The 18155-nt window shown below is 61.5% G+C and overlaps 3 protein-coding genes across 12 annotated transcripts in view; 2 read left to right on the forward strand and 1 right to left on the reverse strand.

The window, feature by feature from the left end:
- MYO7B (myosin VIIB) overlaps nt 1-3987 on the forward strand; it is a 113835-nt gene extending 109848 nt beyond the window's left edge. The window contains 7 exon segments of the mRNA XM_017877371.1: nt 280-367; nt 811-917; nt 1411-1596; nt 1899-2015; nt 2236-2319; nt 2481-2600; nt 2996-3987. Of these exon segments, the coding sequence (XP_017732860.1) occupies nt 280-367; nt 811-917; nt 1411-1596; nt 1899-2015; nt 2236-2319; nt 2481-2600; nt 2996-3097 (804 nt within the window). The 3' untranslated portion in view covers nt 3098-3987.
- Nucleotides 3988-4035: 48 nt separating this feature from the next.
- The window catches only part of LIMS2 (LIM zinc finger domain containing 2), a 45666-nt gene continuing 31546 nt past the window's right edge, over nt 4036-18155 (reverse strand). For 9 of the 10 annotated variants that reach the window (XM_017877350.1, XM_017877351.1, XM_017877355.1 and 6 more), the window contains 6 exons: nt 8421-8570; nt 7550-7700; nt 6421-6513; nt 5780-5828; nt 5580-5655; nt 4036-4978 (listed from right to left, as the gene is read on the reverse strand). In XM_017877350.1, the coding sequence (XP_017732839.1) occupies nt 4831-4978; nt 5580-5655; nt 5780-5828; nt 6421-6513; nt 7550-7700; nt 8421-8570 (667 nt within the window). In that variant the 3' untranslated portion in view covers nt 4036-4830. Of the gene's footprint in view, nt 4979-5579; nt 5656-5779; nt 5829-6420; nt 6514-7549; nt 7701-8420; nt 8571-15450; nt 15539-18155 lie in introns of those variants that run through there. The other variant, XM_017877354.1, reaches the window with a different exon arrangement.
- On the forward strand, nt 14530-18112 carry GPR17 (G protein-coupled receptor 17). Its single transcript, XM_017877356.1, has one exon. The coding sequence runs from the start codon at nt 16209-16211 to the stop codon at nt 17226-17228; it is 1020 nt and encodes a 339-aa protein (XP_017732845.1). The 5' UTR covers nt 14530-16208; the 3' UTR covers nt 17229-18112.

Consider the following 18155-nt stretch of genomic DNA (forward strand, 5'->3'; position numbering starts at 1 on the left):
CGGGCGGGTGGGCGGTGAACGGGATCCTAGGTGCTGCCTGGTGGGGGCCTCGGCCAGGGGCACCCATGCTGGACCAGGCTGCACAGCCAGGGCTGCCGGGACGGAGGTAGGTGGGGTCCCGGGGCAGAGCCAGCTCCACACGCCGAAAGCCCACGCACAGCCGACTCCAGCGCAGCACCCAGGCCGTAGGTGGCCAGTGGACCAGAGCCCGGCAGGGCCCTCTCAGGAGGACAGTCCTCTGGAAGCCACCCACCGTCCCTGCACCTTCCCCTTCCTCAGGTCATCAGCCAGAAGGAGGGAGACTTCTTCTTTGATTCCCTGAGGCAGGTGTCTGACTGGGTGAAGAAGAACAAGCCCCAGAAAGAAGGTGAGGAGGCCTCTGTGGAGCTGGGCGAGGGTGCGGCTGGGTGGGGTGAGGGGGCACCGTCGGCCTCCGTGTGGCCCATGCCCATTCATCCATCCATTCCTTCCCGTGTCCCTGGGTTGTGGGGACAACCAGGCCCTGGGGCCCGGCGGTGAGGGCGTCCAGCTCAGGCAGGAACTGGTGGCTGCACCACGGGGTGATGAAGGATGCCCCAGGGCTGAGGGGCATGACCCCCATGGGCTGGGGGTGGGAGACCAGGAACATCCCTGGAGAAGGCAGCCTCTACACTCATCTTGGAGGCTGAGGAAAACGTGGGGGACTGGGGAGGAAGAAGGGTGGAGGCTTTCCAGGCAGGGAGGTGGCAGGCGCAGTGTGGGGGTGCCAGGGGGTCAGGGCTGGTGCATCTGCTGGGCCAGGCTTGGTGCCCACTGCTGGCCCTCGCCCAGGGGCCCCCGTGACACTCTCCTACCAGGTGTACTTCATGCGGAAATTGTGGCTCAACATAACTCCGGGGAAGGATGTGAATGCGGACACCATACTCCATTACCACCAGGTACTGGGCAGGCTGCCCTGGTGGGCATTGGGGCCACCCCCATCCTCCCACACCTGTTCTGAGGCTGTAGAAGCCAGCAGGCCAGGGCAGGACCAGCCTCAGCCTTGGGTGCCAGCCCATGTGGTAGGCAGACCAAGCCCCTGAGGGCTCTGGAACCAGGAGCAGAGGGCAACAGTGTTTGGGGACAGTGACTGCACTAGCACCTGCAGCATGACTTGGGGAGGGTGGGACAGAGGGTCCTGTGGCTCATGGAACAGTGGCCATGGCCTGCAGGGCCAACCACATGGGTGGAGTAGGCCATCACCTCCACGCAGATGTCAGGGGGCCCTGCCCTGACTCAGGGTCATTCCCCTGGCCTGAAGCTCTACCCTGCTCAGTCCATCCTGGATGGGGTGGGCTAAGTCCCAGGTCCCCACCATCTGAGCGGGAAAGAGGTTGGGGGCATGCGGGTCGTGGCCGGAGACCCAGCATGCCCAGTGTGTCCACCACCCAGGAGCTGCCCAAGTACCTGCGCGGGTTCCACAAGTGTTCGCGGGAGGACGCCATCCACCTGGCGGGCCTCATCTACAAGGCCCAGTTCAACAACGACCGGTCCCAGCTGGCTAGTGTCCCCAAGATCCTGAGGGAACTGGTGCCCAAGGACCTCACACGCCTGATGTCCTCGGAGGAGTGGAAAAAGGTCCCTCACGGGGCTGGGGAAGGGTTCTCGGGCTGTGCTCCTCCCTGGGATCCTGCCCCAGTGCCATGCCCTGCCTGGGCTCCAAGACCACATGGGTGCACACGGGTGGTGTGGAGGGTGGGCTGGCTCTGCACACACCACGCCTTCCCACGCTGTCCACAGCACCACCGAGACTCTGTCCCATGCCGCATTCCTCCCCTCCCCTCCCCGCCGTACTGGCCTGGGGCAGGCAGGTGCTGCCCCCACCAGGGCTTTGCGGGGTCTCAGCACCCAGGCCCTCACTGGCCCTCCTGTTACCCCAGAGCATCCTTCTGGCCTATGACAAGCACAAGGACAAGACAGTGGAGGAGGCCAAGGTGGCCTTCCTGAAGTGGATCTGCCGCTGGCCCACCTTCGGGTCTGCCTTCTTCGAGGTGAAGGTAGACCTTGCCCCACGCCCGGGCCTCCTGCCCAAGCAGGTTCTGCTCAGCTCTGCCCCGGCAGGCCCAGCATCAACCAGCACATATCTTGGGTGGGACTGGCCACGAGGCTGGAGGGCGTGGGCGTGTGTGTGTATGTGCACGTGGCCTAGGTGAGCTCCTGGGAGCTGCAGCCTGGCCTCCTGGGCTGGACTATGACCGCTGTGTCCCTCCCTCCCAGCAAACCTCAGAGCCCTCCTACCCGGACATCATCCTCATCGCCATCAACCGACATGGGGTTCTGCTCATCCACCCCAAGACCAAGGTAGCTGCTGGGCCTCCGGAGGGGCTGGGGGCCACCAAGTCCAGGGACCCGTGCAGGTGGGGCTGCAGTCACCTCTGCGGTGTGTCCTGCCTCTCTCCTGTCCCCTAACACACAGCCCACGGGCTCTGGAGGCGCCCTGCCCACCCACCCTCTGCCCCCAGGGCCTGCTCACCACCTATCCCTTCACCAAGATTTCCAGCTGGAGCAGCGGCAGCACCTACTTCCACATGGTGCTGGGGAGCCTGGGCCGTGGCAGCCGCCTGCTGTGCGAGACCTCCCTGGTGAGCTCTGGTCCCTTCTCCCAGCCAGGATGCACAGGATGGAGCGGCTGTTGACTGGGTTCCCCACCCTCACCCCTTTCAAGTGGCTCATTAAGAGGGCTCAGTCACAGGGACCAGGCGGGGCCAGCAGGGGGACTGGGTGCATCCCCAGGACCAGCAGCCAAGGTGGCAAGGCCAGGCAGGAGCCCTTGCGCCCTTGGCCCGTTCTGAGGAGGGAGGGAGACCTAACCCCAGCAGGGCAGGCAGAAATGACGGTCCCAACGGCAGGAACCTGCCTTCCCTTTCTCCATGCCCTGCACCGCTGCGTGCTGAGGAAGAGAAGGTGGTCCCTGAGTCCAGGACCCCCACCTGCCCTCTGCACCCACAGCCTCTGACCCACCCTGTCCCCTGTCCAGGGCTACAAGATGGACGACCTACTGACCTCATATGTGCAGCAGCTCCTGAGTGCCATGAACAAGCAGTGGGGCTCCAAGGCCCCAGCCCTGGCCAGTACCTAGCAGCGGATGCTGGCGTGTCTGCTCAGGCACCTTCCCAGGCCCTCTCAGCCCAGGGCCTGTCCTCGGCAGGCAGCCTTCCATGCCGCCCCCCATACAAGCCCACTCAGCCCTACAGGTGGCCCCCCTCTGTCCTGGGCGCTGCATATGGAGGTGAAAAGACCCAGAGTGGGTCAGGAGTCTTGGCCCCCCAGGCTGTTGGTGGATGGCTGAGAGGACCCCCCCCCCCCCAGCAACCCCACCCCACCAGAATGTCCAGTAAAAATCCCTGGAGCAGGAGAAGCGAGTGTGTCTGAGGGAGCAGGGTGTGGCACAAGGTGGACATGGGGCCTGGGAGGCTCTGGCCCGCAGAGAGCCGCAGAAAAAGCAAAATGCCTGCGACTTTCCCAGGGAACTGGGAGGGCAGCTGCATTCTCCAGGAATGACTTCATCCCTCCCTCTGCTTCCTTCCTCCCCCTCCCTTCCTTCCTGTTTCTCAGACTCGGGAGGGACACTCATGGGAGAGTCCTCCTCCCAGGCCCCCTCCTCACACCTTCTGTCGTCCCCGCCCGCCGCCCGGGGCACCCAGGAGGCCTGGGTGGAGGTGCGGCGCTCTGGCTGCTGGCTTCGTGCTAAGGCCAGCTTGTGCCCAGTGGCCAGAGCTGGATATAGCACCTTGGAGGCCTGGATTCCCCCACCTCCCTGGCATGTCCTGTCCCTTCCCATCCCCTACTCTGCCCCCTGGGACAGCTTATGTGGACCTGGCCACCCAAGCTTGTGAGGTCCTGGCAGGGCTAGTTTTCAACCCCTTATGGCAGCCTGGCCTGGGATAGAGGCTAGGGCCCCCTGAACTCGTGCCTGTCTGATGTCTGTCCCTCTGTTCAACTGCCCCAGCAGCAGTGTGTCCACAGCCACTGCCATCCCCTCCACTCCCAACCCCTGCCACAAACCACGCAGCCTGCTGTGGTCGTGTGAACAAGCCTTCATTGTGCAAGCGTGAGCCCAGCACCAGGTCTGCGCTGGCCGCAGAGGAAGCATCCTCCCTGGAGGTGGTAACAAGCCACCTCTGACCCCACCACCTCCTGGGCCCTGGCCCAACCCAAAGGCTCAACACGAGCCCCAAGGTCGGTAGGGGGGTGGCCAAGGTGGGATTCCAGGAAGGCCTTCCGAGGGATGGAGGTGGGTCCTGTCCCTCCAGGGAGCTTGTGGGTGTGGACAGCAGGACTTGCTGGCTCAGGGTGGGCACAGGGACACTGTGCCACTGGTTGAATGAGTGGTGAGGGATTGCAGGTGGCTCCTAGAGGCCTCTGCGTGGCCCTGTGGCTCCAGCAGGCTGCCCTGGCTGTGGGTGGCCCAGGAGCCCCATGCACTTAGTGGGGCTGCTCTGGGGCAGGGGCTGTCACAGGACAGCACGAGCCACGTGGGGAGGGCCAGGCTGGGAACTGTGGTGCAATTTGCTCCTGTCCCTGGAGGTCGGTGGGCGGAAGCTGTGGGCACAGGCGGACATAGCTGTCAGACGTGGGGTCACAGGCTCCCACTCCCTAGCTCCTGCCTCCTCACAGAGAGAAGCCACAGCCAAGGAGAGGAGAGACATGGGGAAGGCAGAGATGAGGGAACAGGGAGGGAGGAGGCAATGAGGAATGAGAAGGGGAGGGTAAGGTGCGGAGGGCGCAGGTGGACGGGGCTGAGGGGGCCGAGCATGGACAGCGGGAGGGGAGAAGGCGGAGGGGCCGAGAGGCAGCCGTGCAAGAGGGCCTTCAGGCAGAGTTGAGGTCCGCGGCCTTGGGCTGGGCCTTGCGGGAGGTCAGCTCCGACAGCTTCTTCAGCCGCTTCTTCAGCTCCAGCGGGAACTTCTCGTAGCACCTCTTACACACGGGCTTCATGTCGAACTCCACAAACTTGTTCCTGGGGAGGAAGCCGGGCTGTCAGCAGAGCCCCACGCCCACCCCTTTCAACCCAGCCAGGTGACCGTGGAGTGGGCTTCCCCCAACCCCCAGCCTCCCCTAGCCAGCAGGCCAGGCCCTAGGGTGACCTGACCAGAGAGCATAGGGATGAGAAGGGCCTTGAGGCGTCCCTTCCCTCACAGAGGCTTCTCTCAGGTTCTGACACCCCAGAACCCTCTATGCCTCCCCACGGCCCTTGGAAACCTGGACGCCATTTCTCCTCTCCCAACTCCAGCCATCCCACACCCCTTGAGGCTTCCTGGATGAGCAGCTGACACTGCTGCTTTTGCATATGCTGTTCCCTGGGCTGGAACGCCCTTCCCTCCCCAGAGTCCAGGGTTCTGGCAGGTGTGTTGGAGGCACGAGTGTTCCTCCTCCTCTCACTGTGCCCTGGGGTCCCTGGACCTGCCCCCCTCTCACTGGGCGGCATGGGGCTGGGATGCCCCTTGTCCCCACCATATCCCCAGGCCAGACCCAGCTGGTGTGCAGGAGGGCTGCTAAGAGGAAGGACCCACAGGAGCCCCCTCCACCCTGAGCCCCATCCCACGATCACAGGGACTCACTTCAGGGTGAGCTTGCTGTTGCAGGTGGAACAGGAGAAGCAACTCACACACCAGGCCTTGTTGAGGGCCGACACCACTGTGAGGGAGGCGCGGGACTCAGCAGGGCTGGCTAGGCTGCCGCAGGCCCAGCTGGGCTCACAGCTGCAGCACCCAGGCCCCAGGAGAGCAGGTGGGGTGGGGGAGGGAACACAGGGCCTCACCATCGCCTTCAATCACATGGCTGCAGTTGTAGCAGACGTCCCCGAAGAGCTGTGGGCCGAGCAGGCTGTCAGAGCGGCTGCAGACAGTCACACCCTAGCCCAGGGCCATCATGCAGCCGGCCTGGCCCTCCAACACGGCCCCTCACAGGCATCTCCCAGGCCCTGCCTCCCAGGGCCCAGCTGCAAGGCTGGGTTGAGGGCACTGCAACCCCTTAGAACCACCCCCCACCCCCCCGCCCCGGGAAGGACAGCAGGCCGGGACATTGCTCCCCAGAAGTCCCCTTTGCTCTGGCTGCTGCTGTCCTGCGAGGAGGTGGGCCCAGGTGGTGACCGCGTCCCATCAGCGCCCCCACCTTCTGTACCAGAGCAAGGGAGGGAGGGAGGGGGTTGCTGGCACTATCAGCCCCGTGTGCCCAGGACCTCACACCAGCCCCAGAACATTCTTCAAAGGAAGACACTGAGGCTGAGAGAGCTGCCTGGGTCTCGAGACCCCAGGCCAGGAACCAGGGCTGAGGGTGCAGGCCTGGGCTCAGCACCTGGCAGAGCTCCTGAGGGGGTGTCCACAGCCTCCCCTGCTCACGGCAGCTCTCCTGGCCACCCCTCCAGATCTGCGTCCCTCAGGGCTCTGCACCCGGGCTCACCTGGTTGTAGTGAGTCTCACAGTAGGCCAGGCCCTTCTTCTCATAGTGCCGGTGCCCCAGAAATGGCTTCTCACACTTGGCGCAGACAAAGTGCTGCGAGGACAGAGGGCGGGCCGGGCAGCATCAGGGCTAGAGCGGTGACCCCAAGGGACAGTGGTGACCCGGGGACAACAGTGACCCCAGGAGCCAGTGGTGACTCCAGGGGACAGCAGTGGCCCCAGGAGGCAGCAGTGGCAGAAGGGGACAGGAAGCAGAGTCTGGGCAGGGGAGGCCTTTCAGGATTCACACTGGGCAGAGGGCTGACGCCTCTGTGAACGCCCTGGGGTCAGCAGACCCCACCCCTCCTCTAAGACACCGGTCACCATCCCTTCCCAGTCTGGCCTCCCCCTCAGCAGCCTCAGCCCCAGGAGTCAGGTGCCAGCCCCGTGCTGTGGCATGGGGGGCCCTCGCTGGCAGAGGCAGCCCAGCCTGTCCACGTCGCGCCTCTGCAGGCACCCCCTGCAAGCCTGGGGTCACTGAGCAGCACCTTGCATTCCCCCAGGGATCTGCTTGCGAGGATGGGGGCTGGGGCCTGCGTCAGGGCAGGACAGCATGGCCTCCCACCCCAGCTGCCACCCATCACACAGCTTCTGGACACAGCGCAGGCCAGGTCATCAGGGAAGGTGGTGGGCTCGCTAATCCCAGTGTACCCATGAGAACATGAGAGCCCAACACCCAGCGGGGACACTCCAGGTGACCCCATGCTCACACCTGAGGAACTCTTCAACTCCGTGTTTGCACAGGGCTGTCCACATAGTGGGTTCTGTCAACCACAACCCCCGGGCACCCTGGGCAAACTGCCCCCAAGGTTTTCTCCTGACTTTGGAGTCTTTTAGAATGCCAGCAGGGGGAAGAGGAGAAGTGGGCACAGCTACCCAACCATGTGTGTGCACTCAGGTCTCCTGGCTCCCATGGGCAGGCTGGTGTCCCTGACTGACCACAGGGAGGGGCAGTACCCCAGAGGAAGGGCCTCGCCGGGAGCCAGCCACACGGCCTGGGCTGGGAGTGTGGAGGGGTTTCAGGGCTCTCACTGTGACCCTGAGCTGGGGCACCCCCAACCTGAGGCCACGTGCCCGCCAGCCTGGCTCACCTCCACGTGCCACTGCTTGCCCAGCGCGTTGACCACTCGGCCCTCAATGGGCCGGCGGCAGGCACCGCAGATGGGGACGCCCATCTTGTCATGGCAGGGCAGGCAGTAGAGCTCGCCTTTCAGCTCACGGGCCTCAGCCGTCAGCTCCTTCCTGGAAGACAGCGTGCAGCCCCCAGGTGCAGTCCATGCTCTTCTGCAGGGTCATGCCAGCAGCGCCTCCACCCCGGGGCGCCTGCAGAGCTGAGGCGGCAGCTCCCTGATCTCTGGGCTCTTTGAAGACTTCCTGTGCCCCAGACAGGCCCTGGAGCACACACTCCCCGCACAGCCCAGAAGAGTGGCCTGTGCTCTGCACCCAGGCCTCTGAGAAGCAGGTCTGTTCTCCAGCCCCCCTCCTCCTCCTCCAAGCCAGACTGGGTGTCTGGATAGGCACGGAGAGGACTGGAGTGGACGGTGGGGGTGGGTGAGGACAGGGGGTGGGTGAGGACAGGGGCTGAGGGGCTGCCTGTGCAACTCCTGTCTCTAACACCAGCACCAAGCCCACTCCCACTCTCTTGCCCGCCCTTCTACCCCTCAGTCCCTTCTGCTGCTCCACCTCAACTCTCGCCTGCAGTCTAGGGGCCAGCCCGCCTGCCTCCGGAGTCTCAAGTGCCCCCTGAACCGAGCCCTGGAGAGAGAAGCTTCCTGCCATGGCCGCTTCCCGGCCCCTGGCCCACTTCTGCCCTGCGGCCCCCCTCTCGGGACCCCTCTCTCTGCCCACCCTGCTCACCTCTCCCGCCTCAACACTTCCCCGGGGGGAGACCCCACCGCCCTGACCCTGGGCCAGCCCTGGCCCCCCGCCCGCCTGCACTGCAGGGCCGGGCCATGCACCTACCCACAGTGGGTACAGCTGAAGTGGTCAGGGTGGTAGGCGTCGCTCCTGAACATGAGGGGCTGCTCGTCAATGACCAGGCGGCACCGCTGGCAGACGTACTTGCCCAGGCCCTTGGCCTTCTCACGGTTGTGGCAAGGCCGGCAAAGATGCCTGCGGGAGGCAAGGGCATTAGGGGCAGACCTCCCACTCCCACACACCCCGGCCACCTCCAGGAGAAGAGAGCCGGGACCCCTGCCGCTTCGCTGAGCAGCTGGGAGCTTCCATGGGGCTCAGCCCAGGGTACAGAAAAGCAGGCTGCCCAGTCACAAGGCCCAGAGGGCCACAAAAGTGTCCTGGAAATGCGACCCACGCTCAGCAGGGAAGACGCCAGGACGCTCGAGTTCACTGCCTCTGGATCGTATTTTTCCTCTTTCTGCTTTCTCTAAGCCTAGGGCGTGCTGCGGAATACAGCAGACACTTAATGGATATCTGCTGAAAACACTTATTTTCCCAATGTATTTAACACACACGAGATAGAGTGAGTGTCACTGTGCCCAGCAGAGTGGCCAGTGAGGGTCCTGGGAGGCCCACTCACCCCCTTCCTTCAGGATTTGCCAGATGAAGAAGGGCCCAAACTCGTACAGGCGATTTCTGTCTCCAAAGACAAGCACAGCTATGTCAGGCGGAGGTCCCCAAACCCAGCAACTATCATTACAGAGTCTTTTTGTGAAGACCTCAGAATAATTTCTGATGCTACTTGCTGTGTTGGACAACAGCTGTGTTCTCAACGAGGAGACAAATCAACATGGTTTCTGTTTCCTTGGACCTCAAAGGTGGCAGGAATCTAGATTCAGAGTCCCCAGATAAAGATACACAGAGGCCCCAATCCAACACCCCGGCCCCCATTCCCACCTGCCACCCGAATCTCTCTCTGGCGCTCCTGCTGCATCCAGGCCTCCCTTCCCAGGCTCCCCAGCCCCAGGGGCCCTCTCCACCCCTCATCAGCCTCCACGGCTGCCGACGCCGTGCTGGCCCCTCTGACAAGCTGGTCAGGGAGGATACTGAAGAAATCCAATCTCAGACTCAAGATCCCCACCCAGGTTATGGTGGGCAGACCCCAGATGCCAGGGCCACCCATTCAGCATCCCTCCCTGGACCCCAGGGCCTGCTACTACTGGGTCTGGACTCCATCCTGCACAGCACTGTGCTCCATCTGCCCTGGGGTATCTCCTCATCAGCTGTGTGAAGGGCAAGGGACCCAAGCAAAGACCTAGCCTCCACTCACTAAGCTGCTGACTGGCTCGCTGTGCCTCCCTGAGAGCCTGTGTGCCCAGCAGGGGCAGCAGCTCAGGGTCAGTTGATGGAATGCCTGGGCGAATGAATGATTGTGCAAGAGAGGAAGGGAGCCAAGGTGGGCATCATCTCCCCTCCACACTGGCCAGGGCCCTGGCTCTTACGCCCCAGTCTCCCCTCCACACTGGCCAGGGCCCTGGCTCTTACGGCCCAGTCTCCCCTCCACACTGGCCAGGGCCCTGACTCTTACGCCCCAGGAATGGGAAGCAGTTGTGGCCTGTGGCTTCAGTCTTCATCACCACAATCCCTGAAGCCCACCCTTGCCCAGACACCTGTGCCCCAGCCCCAGGCCACCTCCTCAGCAGGTCTGGGGCTGAGCTGCCCCACCTGGAGCCTGTGGCAGCCAGTCTATGCCCCCTGCAGTGCCTCTGTCCCAGACTCGGCCCCATGACCCCACTCCACATGCTGGTGACTCCTCCAGAGCATCAGAACAACACTCAACCCACGAGGAATTACTTCTGTGTCAAAGATACAGAAATCAGCTCAATGCCTGAAAACTCCATCGCCACGGTCAATGCCCTTGAAGCCATCGACAGTGATCATCCCAATAACAGAAGGTCTGTGAGCCCAGAAATGCCCTGCTCAGGGTGGTCAGCTTCAAGCCACCACCGTTCCAACCAGCCTGGGCCAATTCTTCCAGACAGCCGCCTGCAGGCACAACAGGAAAGGGACCTGTGTCCTGGCTCAGACACCTCACACCCGGCTGGTTCTCAGGCCAGACAGACTGGGAAGCCCATCTCTCTCGTAGGAAGTCCAGATGGAAAACAGCTTCTCAACAGACCACATCACAGCACCAGATCTAAAGGTGACCTTCAGAATTATTTTTCAGGTTGAATTAGGATCGAATCTAAGAATTCTAAACTCAAAATGCAGCAGAAAAACAAAACACACACACACACGAAGCCTAAGTTCCGGAGGGACACGAGCTTGGGTTCAAATCCTGGCTCTGTCGCTTCCTACTGTTGGCTGATAGGTGAGTTTCTTCATGTGCCTGAGCCTCAGTTTCCTTGTCTGTGAAATGGGGCAATAATCCCAGCTGCACGGGGTGACGTGAAGAGACAAATTTAAGATCCTGCCCTTAAATGCTAGCCACATACACAGTTTTCAATGTTTAAACAACAAAACGTAAAGTCTTTTGAAATCAGGAAAGGTGATTTGGCTTCCTGTGTTGCTGGAGGTATCATTTTTAGAAAGACAGAAACGAACTTTGTTCACTCAGTCTCAGAGGTGGCTGCCGGCAGCACTCAAAGGCACCCCAGCCCGGAGCCACCCCAGGGAGGAGCCCCGGGGCCAGCGGTCGGATCCACAGGCTCCTGTGCGAAGGGGAGCTGCACCGGCGGACACCCGGCCTCTGAGCTGAGCCGCATCCCCACGGGCAGGACAGCGCCCCATTATGAGGTGCCTGCAGCTGTGCCTCGCTCCAGATAAAGGCCATGATTTATTCGGCATGCCCAAATGGGGCCTCATTATACAGGGCAGGACACAAGGACCCCACAGCAAGTGTCCTCAAAGAGTCGCCTCTCACTCAGTGAGCAATACTTCTCGGCCTCCCACCCTCCGTTCACAGGCCCCCTCCACTGTCTGCGGGCGCAGGCCTGAGAGCGCCGCCTGTTGCCATGGCAGCCGGCCCCTCCCTGCCCCCCATCAGTAGGAAATCATCCCCTTCTGAAACGTCCTGTTGTGTCCCTCAGCTCCAGCCTAAGCCCCCCAGCCAGCCCCCGCCTGCTCTGAGTCTCTGAGACAGTCACACACTCAGCCTCTGTGGCCAAGCGGGGGGCGGGGGGCACGGGCTAGGGACACACTAGAATATTCACGCTCTGGTGGCAGCAGCCGCAGCCAGAGGAGCAGCCCGCCACACAAGGGACCCCTCAGGAATGAAACAGCCTTTCAGGGCCAGAGGGGCTGTGGTCTCTCTTCTTCTCCTTAAATAGCCAGCGTTCCACGAACCACAGCGGCACAGAGCCCTCTGCCACCGACACCCACGGGCGGAGATCACCTGCTGCCCCACAGACCCCTGCCCCTTCCTCCTGGACCAGCAGCTAGAGGTAAGGGGCAGGCCGGGTGTGGCGGGCTGGGAGCCCAGGGCTAAGCAGAGGAAACACTCAGCGGGGAACCCTGCCCAGGGAGACAGGCAGCAGCCTGTCTCGTCCCATGTCTTTGGTGATGGTCTGACCTGTGCATTGAAGGCTGACCAGTCTGAATTCACAGCAGCCCACAAAGCGATATTTTGTCCCTCTGATGGGGGCTTGCAGAGGGGAAGTGGCTTGCCCACAGTCCAGGCTGCAATGACAGCACCCCTGCCCCTAACCATTAGGCAGCCTTGACCCATACAGGAGCCAGATGCCTGGGAGAGGGTTCAGGCCAGGGATGGACTGGTGCTAATGCAAAGGCAACTGCCACCACCTGGCCATGGCTGCTGCTACCACAGGCCCTCCCTGAGGCCACGCATGCCCACCTGCCACCTCCACAGAGGCCTAAGACCTGTCCTAGATGCTCAGCTCACCCACAGCCATGGGACCCAACACTGCCCAGGCCCCGGCCCCGTCCCATTCCACGCCCCTCCCTCTTAGGAACACCCGCTCAGTGGCCACCTGAGCAGTGAGCCGTGAGGAACCAGTGAGTCTAGGCTGAAGTTCGTTTCTAAAGGGCAATGGAGAGTGAAGCGGGGCCCATCTCAGACCAAACTGCAACAACCAGTAACAGAACTCCTCAAACGAGGGACAGAAAGGGAGGAGAAACCTCAGCAAACCTGAAACAAACCAGGAAGCTGTTTAAGACGCAGTGAGTCTCAGTCCCAGAGAGAGCGAGGTGCACGCCCTTCGGCCGGGGCAGGAAGCAGAGGGCAGTGCCCAGGCTGAGACCCCTGGGCTGGAGGCAGGAGGCACCACAGGCCCACCTAGTGCAATGAGCTATGCTACCCCTGCTGTCACTCAGGGCCCCAAGCCCAGTAACACTCTGCTGTCACTGTCTTGAGTGTCACTGTCACTTTTTGAGCAAGGGGCTGCACATTCTCATTCCACACATGGGCCCCTAAAATTAGGGAGTGGTCCCAGGGCCAGGAGGAGGTGCTGAGCCTGGGAGACAACTCCATGGCAAGCTCTGAGACTGAGTCACACTCCCTGCCCTGGCCGTCTCCAGAGGCAAGGCAGTCCCTGGGGGCCCAGGGTTTCCCTGGTCTCACTTCCAGCTCCAGGGCCAATGTCCCCTGGTCAAGTGACCTAGGACAAGTTAGCAGACACTCAGCCTTGATTCCCTAATCTGTAAAATGCGGCTAAAACTGGTTTGAGCCAGCACAGGCAGGCCCCCACCATGCCAGGCAGAGTGGTCAGTCGTACCTATGAGCTGCTCTCTCCTGGGGCCAAGTGATGCCTGCACAGTGGGGCACAGTACAGGCCCGAGGGACAGTCTAGGGTGGAGGGCACCCACCTTGGCCCCTTCCCGCCCCCAGGTTCTAACAAGGACCCCTGAGCCCCCTCTCCTCTTCCAGTCTCCAGGGCCTCCCCGCACACACCTTCTTCCTCTCCTGCCAACCTGAAAACAGCACACCTGTGTGCTCTTCCCATCTACCATGGGCTGTCTTCTCTGCTTGCCCATGCACCTGCCCTGGAGCCCTGTTCCTCCAGTCTCTGGGTCCTCACCCCCAGCACATGCAACACGACACCCTCAAAGTCACAGCCCCCTGCCCCCGCCATCCCACTGGCACCTGCTCCCTGTCCTCCCCTGCCTCACAGGCCCTGTGAAGGGCTGTGTCCCTCCCTCCTTTTACCTCTCCTCCACAGCCCCCTTCAGAGCCCTCAGCCCTTCCCCAGGACTCCAGCCAAGCCTGTCTCCCTCTCCCAAGGATCACTCACCCCGCCTTCTTCGGCCCTCAGCTCTCCGCCCGCACCGCACTGTGGTTTTAGCAGTCCTAGACCACACTAGGGAAAGTGCCAGCCGAGACCATCCAGCCCAAGTCAGAGGACTGTGAAACCTGGATTCCTGGGGAATGGGGTCCCCGTAAGGAACTCCACGTGGGACTAAGAACAGACCCTGTTCCTGGAAGTAGCAGGAAACCATCTCTGGTGTTAGAACTTCAGGCATCTTCACTCTGAAGCCGGGGGCAATCTTTTCAGGTAGGGGAACCTGCCTAGAGAAATAGCTAAAAGGTAATATTGGGTAGCTGCCTTCCCCTTTGCTTAAGGACACTGATGGCCAGGTGCTTGGGCCAGCCCTCACTCTCCATGTGAGGGCCACAGCAGCTGGCCGCTCACTCTCCTGAAGGAAGGGTGTGGCCTGCCCTGCCCTAGGGCTAGAGCCCCTACCATGCCTGCTTCTCCTCCACGTGAGGATGGCTCCAGCCTCCTCCTCGAGGGGCTGCTGTGCCCATGAACAGTCACCATGCCCTCTCTGCCCCATGCCACCAGCATCCTGAGACAGCCCTGTGGAGTCAGTTGAGAGGAGAGGAGCTGGGCGCAGTGACTCATGCCTGTAATCTGAACACTTTGGGAGGCCAAGGAGGGAGGATCACTTGAGCCCAGGAGTTTGAGATCAGCCTGGGCAACATGGCAAAACCCCATCTCTACCAAAAAATTCAAAAATTAGCCGGGCGTGGTGGTGTGTGCCTGTGGTTCCAGCTACTCAGGAGGCTGAGGTGGGAGGATCACTTGAGCCCTGGAGGTTGAGGCTGCAGTGAGTTGATTGCACCACTGCACTCCAGCCTGGGTGACAGAGCGAGACCCTGGAAAAAAAAAAAAAAAGAAAAGGAAGGAAGGAAAGAAGGAAGGAAAGAAGGAAGGAAAGAAGGAAAGAAGGAAGGAAAGAAGGAAAGAAGGAAGGAAAGAAGGAAGGAAGGAGGGAAGGAAAGAAGGAAGGAAGGAAGGAAGGAGGGAAGGAAGGAGGGAAGGAAGGAGGGAAGGAGGGAAACAGGCAGGGAGAAATGTGCAGAGTGAATTTGCTACAGGTAGGTCTCCAGCTGCTTGGTGCAGAGCCAGGCTCGCCCAGGATAAGGACCCTGCCAGGTCTGTGGCTCGTGCCTCCTCCCCTCCTGCTGCCATCCTGCAATGGGTGCAGACAAGATGCCAGCTTCTCTTCTGCAAACCCCTCTCCAGCCTCTGCTTCAGCCTGACTGTGCAGGGTGGGGACTGTGGGTACTGGGAAGCCAGGTGCCCAGAGGAACCCCAGAAGCTGTGCCATCATCAGCATCCACCTGGCCAAAGCCCGCTGGTGACCCCAATTCAAAGGCAGGCCAGGCCCGCTGTCCTGCCCTGGATCTGAGCTGCTCCGGCCCCACCACCTGCCCACACCCCCACTCACAGGCCTAGGTTGGGGAGGCAGGGTGTTTGGGACCCTCACTCTCCTTCCTGAATCTTCTGAGTTGACTAAAAGCAAAACAGGAGTGGGTTTCTCTGTCTGCTGAGGGTAGGGAGCACCCTATCCAGACTCAGGGTTCACGAGATGGACATGACTTGTTACCTAGGCCTGTCACGGGGCTCTGCACTTGGCCTTCGAACGTGGGCAAGCCAGGGGGCCTCCAGGCCTCTCTGGGGCTGCAGATCTGACCTGGACAGCCTTGGCCAGTGTCTCTGACTCCAGGTAAAATAGGTCTTCCCCTCCTGGAAGAGATGCTGCCCCCTGGTGGTGGATCTACTCTGGGAGAGAAAATACTCCCAGCTGGCCTGATGCCCAGGCACAGGCTTCTCCTAAACACAGGTCTCCCCACCTGTCAGGATGTCCAAACGGAGTTGGTGGGCTGGGTCCAGAAAGCCACCAAGAGAGACGCTGAAACTCTCAGGCGGGTAAAAAGAGCAGACCTCTGACCTCCCAGGGCACAGTCCTTGCTGCCATCCTGGGGCATCCTCCTGCAAGTCAGGTGCCAGGGAAGCCATGGTCAGAGGCCAGCAGGGGAAGCAGAAAGTAGACACCCCCCGGCCAGTGCACCTGTGGGCCGGCGGGTCAGGGAGGGTCCAGGCATTCAGGATGAGCAGAACTCACCTGCCAAGGCTGGGGCTGAGGAGGAGCTAGAATCCCAGAGACACACTGCCCCCATCCCGCACCACCCCTGTCACTCAGACATCACACTTTAGGAGCAGAACAGAAAACCCAGAGCCTCACCCAGGCAGGGCTCACATCCCATTCCCCGTCATGGTGCTGACCCCATCCTCCCAGCTCTAAGGAGCCTCAGATCTCCCGGGTGGCAGGGGTGCAGCTGCCTAGTGGCGAAATTCCAAGCCCTGGCTCTGCGTTTGCCTTGTGCTGAAGTTCAGAATGCCTCTGACGCTCACGCACCCCAAATGGACAAGGAGGTCCCCTCAGCAGCCCCGTGGGCAGTGCTGAGCTTGGAAGTGGGAGGTTCTGAAGGCATCGGAGGCCTGACTTCTGGACTTCGGAGAGCGTGAAGCTGCCCGGGTCGCAAGCTCATTGTGAACTGTTCGCTTGTTCCCTCCAGGCTCATACCCGGGTTCTGACTCCAGCCAAAGCATGAATGGCCTTGAAGTGGCCCCCCCAGGTCTGATCACCAACTTCTCCCTGGCCACGGCAGAGCAATGTGGCCAGGAGACGCCACTGGAGAACATGCTGTTCGCCTCCTTCTACCTCCTGGATTTTATCCTGGCTTTCGTTGGCAATACCCTGGCTCTGTGGCTTTTCATCCGAGACCACAAGTCCGGGACCCCAGCCAACGTGTTCCTGATGCATCTGGCCGTGGCCGACTTGTCGTGCGTGCTGGTCCTGCCCACCCGCCTGGTCTACCACTTCTCTGGGAACCACTGGCCGTTTGGAGAAATCGCATGCCGTCTCACCGGCTTCCTCTTCTACCTCAACATGTACGCCAGCATCTACTTCCTCACCTGCATCAGCGCCGACCGCTTTCTGGCCATCGTGCACCCGGTCAAGTCCCTCAAGCTCCGCAGGCCCCTCTACGCACACCTGGCCTGTGCCTTCCTGTGGGTGGTGGTGGCCGTGGCCATGGCCCCGCTGCTGGTGAGCCAGCAGACCGTGCAGACCAACCACACGGTGGTGTGCCTGCAGCTGTACCGGGAGAAGGCCTCCCACCATGCCCTGGTGTCCCTGGCCGTGGCCTTCACCTTCCCGTTCGTCACCACGGTCACCTGCTACCTGCTGATCATTCGCAGCCTGCGGCAGGGCCTGCGTGTGGAGAAGCGCCTCAAGAGCAAGGCGGTGCGCATGATCGCCATCGTGCTGGCCATCTTCCTGGTCTGCTTCGTGCCCTACCACGTCAACCGCTCCGTCTATGTGCTGCACTACCGCAGCGGTGGGACCTCCTGTGCCACCCAGCGGGTCCTGGCCCTGGGAAACCGCATCACCTCCTGCCTCACCAGCCTCAACGGGGCGCTCGACCCCATCATGTATTTCTTCGTGGCTGAGAAGTTCCGCCACGCCCTGTGCAACTTGCTCTGTGGCAAAAGGCTCAAGGGCCCGCCCCCCAGCTTCGAAGGGAAAACCAACGAAAGTTCGCTGAGTGCCAGGTCAGAGCTGTGAGCGGGAGGCGCTGTCCAGGCCGAGCGCAGACTGTTTAGGACTCAGCAGACTCAGCAAGAGGCATCTGCCATTTCCCCAGCCACCTCCCCAGCAGGCAACCTGAAATCTCAGCAGATGCCCACCGTTTCTCTAGACCACCTAGTCTCAATCCCTGAAAAGGGAGAACTGACGAAGGGGATCCATCGGCCACCCCTCTGCCGGGGCTTGTGATGCTTACAACAGCTCCTAGACACTCAACGACTTCATCCGTGGCCGGGAGAGAAGAGGCCGGAAGAACAACCCCTGAACAATGGACACCTTTCTTTCCCACTAGGCTCCCAGCCTCCTTCCTGCTACAGAATCGCTCAGCAACCAGGCTCTGCAGAAAGACCCGGAAGGCAGGCTGCAAATGACCCAGAAGAGGGACCTGGGAGTCCTGGTGGGGGCAGGGAGGGAGCCTCAATATTCCTTTGCAGTACAAGGTACCCTGAGCCCCCTCTGTGGTGCCTCTGCCAGACACACACCGCCTGAGTTGAAGGGACACAGGCCACACATTTCAGGCTGGTTGCCAGGGGACCTCAGCACTCATGGCCTGCAGGGACTGAGCACAGCTCTGGATTCTGGATCTCTGCTGCTGTAACCCCACGCACAGGCCTGCAACCCCCAGAGCTCTTCGGCAGGCTCCCGGGCCTCCCAGTCCTGGACAAGCATGTCCTCTGTAGTCATGGGAGCTCAGCTCAGGCCAGGGCTGTGCTGCGCACCTGCCTCCCACTGACCCAGACCCCCTTCCTCCAGAGAGGCCTGTCTGCCTAAGCTATTTCCCTTGCTCACGTGCAGATATTTCCCTAACATGTCCTTTGTATTTGTTTGTACAGACCATAAACACAACTGTAGCTTTAAGACTACACAGGTTATTGTGTTTGGTCAACATGAAGGATTTCCCAGAAC

This window comes from Rhinopithecus bieti, unplaced genomic scaffold (assembly GCF_001698545.2).
Source record: "Rhinopithecus bieti isolate Rb0 unplaced genomic scaffold, ASM169854v2 scaffold_10223, whole genome shotgun sequence".
Classification (NCBI taxonomy): domain Eukaryota; kingdom Metazoa; phylum Chordata; class Mammalia; order Primates; family Cercopithecidae; genus Rhinopithecus; species Rhinopithecus bieti.

Bases quoted from the DNA above. Each gene is read 5' to 3' on its own strand.
- GPR17 (XM_017877356.1), top strand. From the start codon at position 16,209: ATGAATGGCCTTGAAGTGGCCCCCCCAGGTCTGATCACCAACTTCTCC.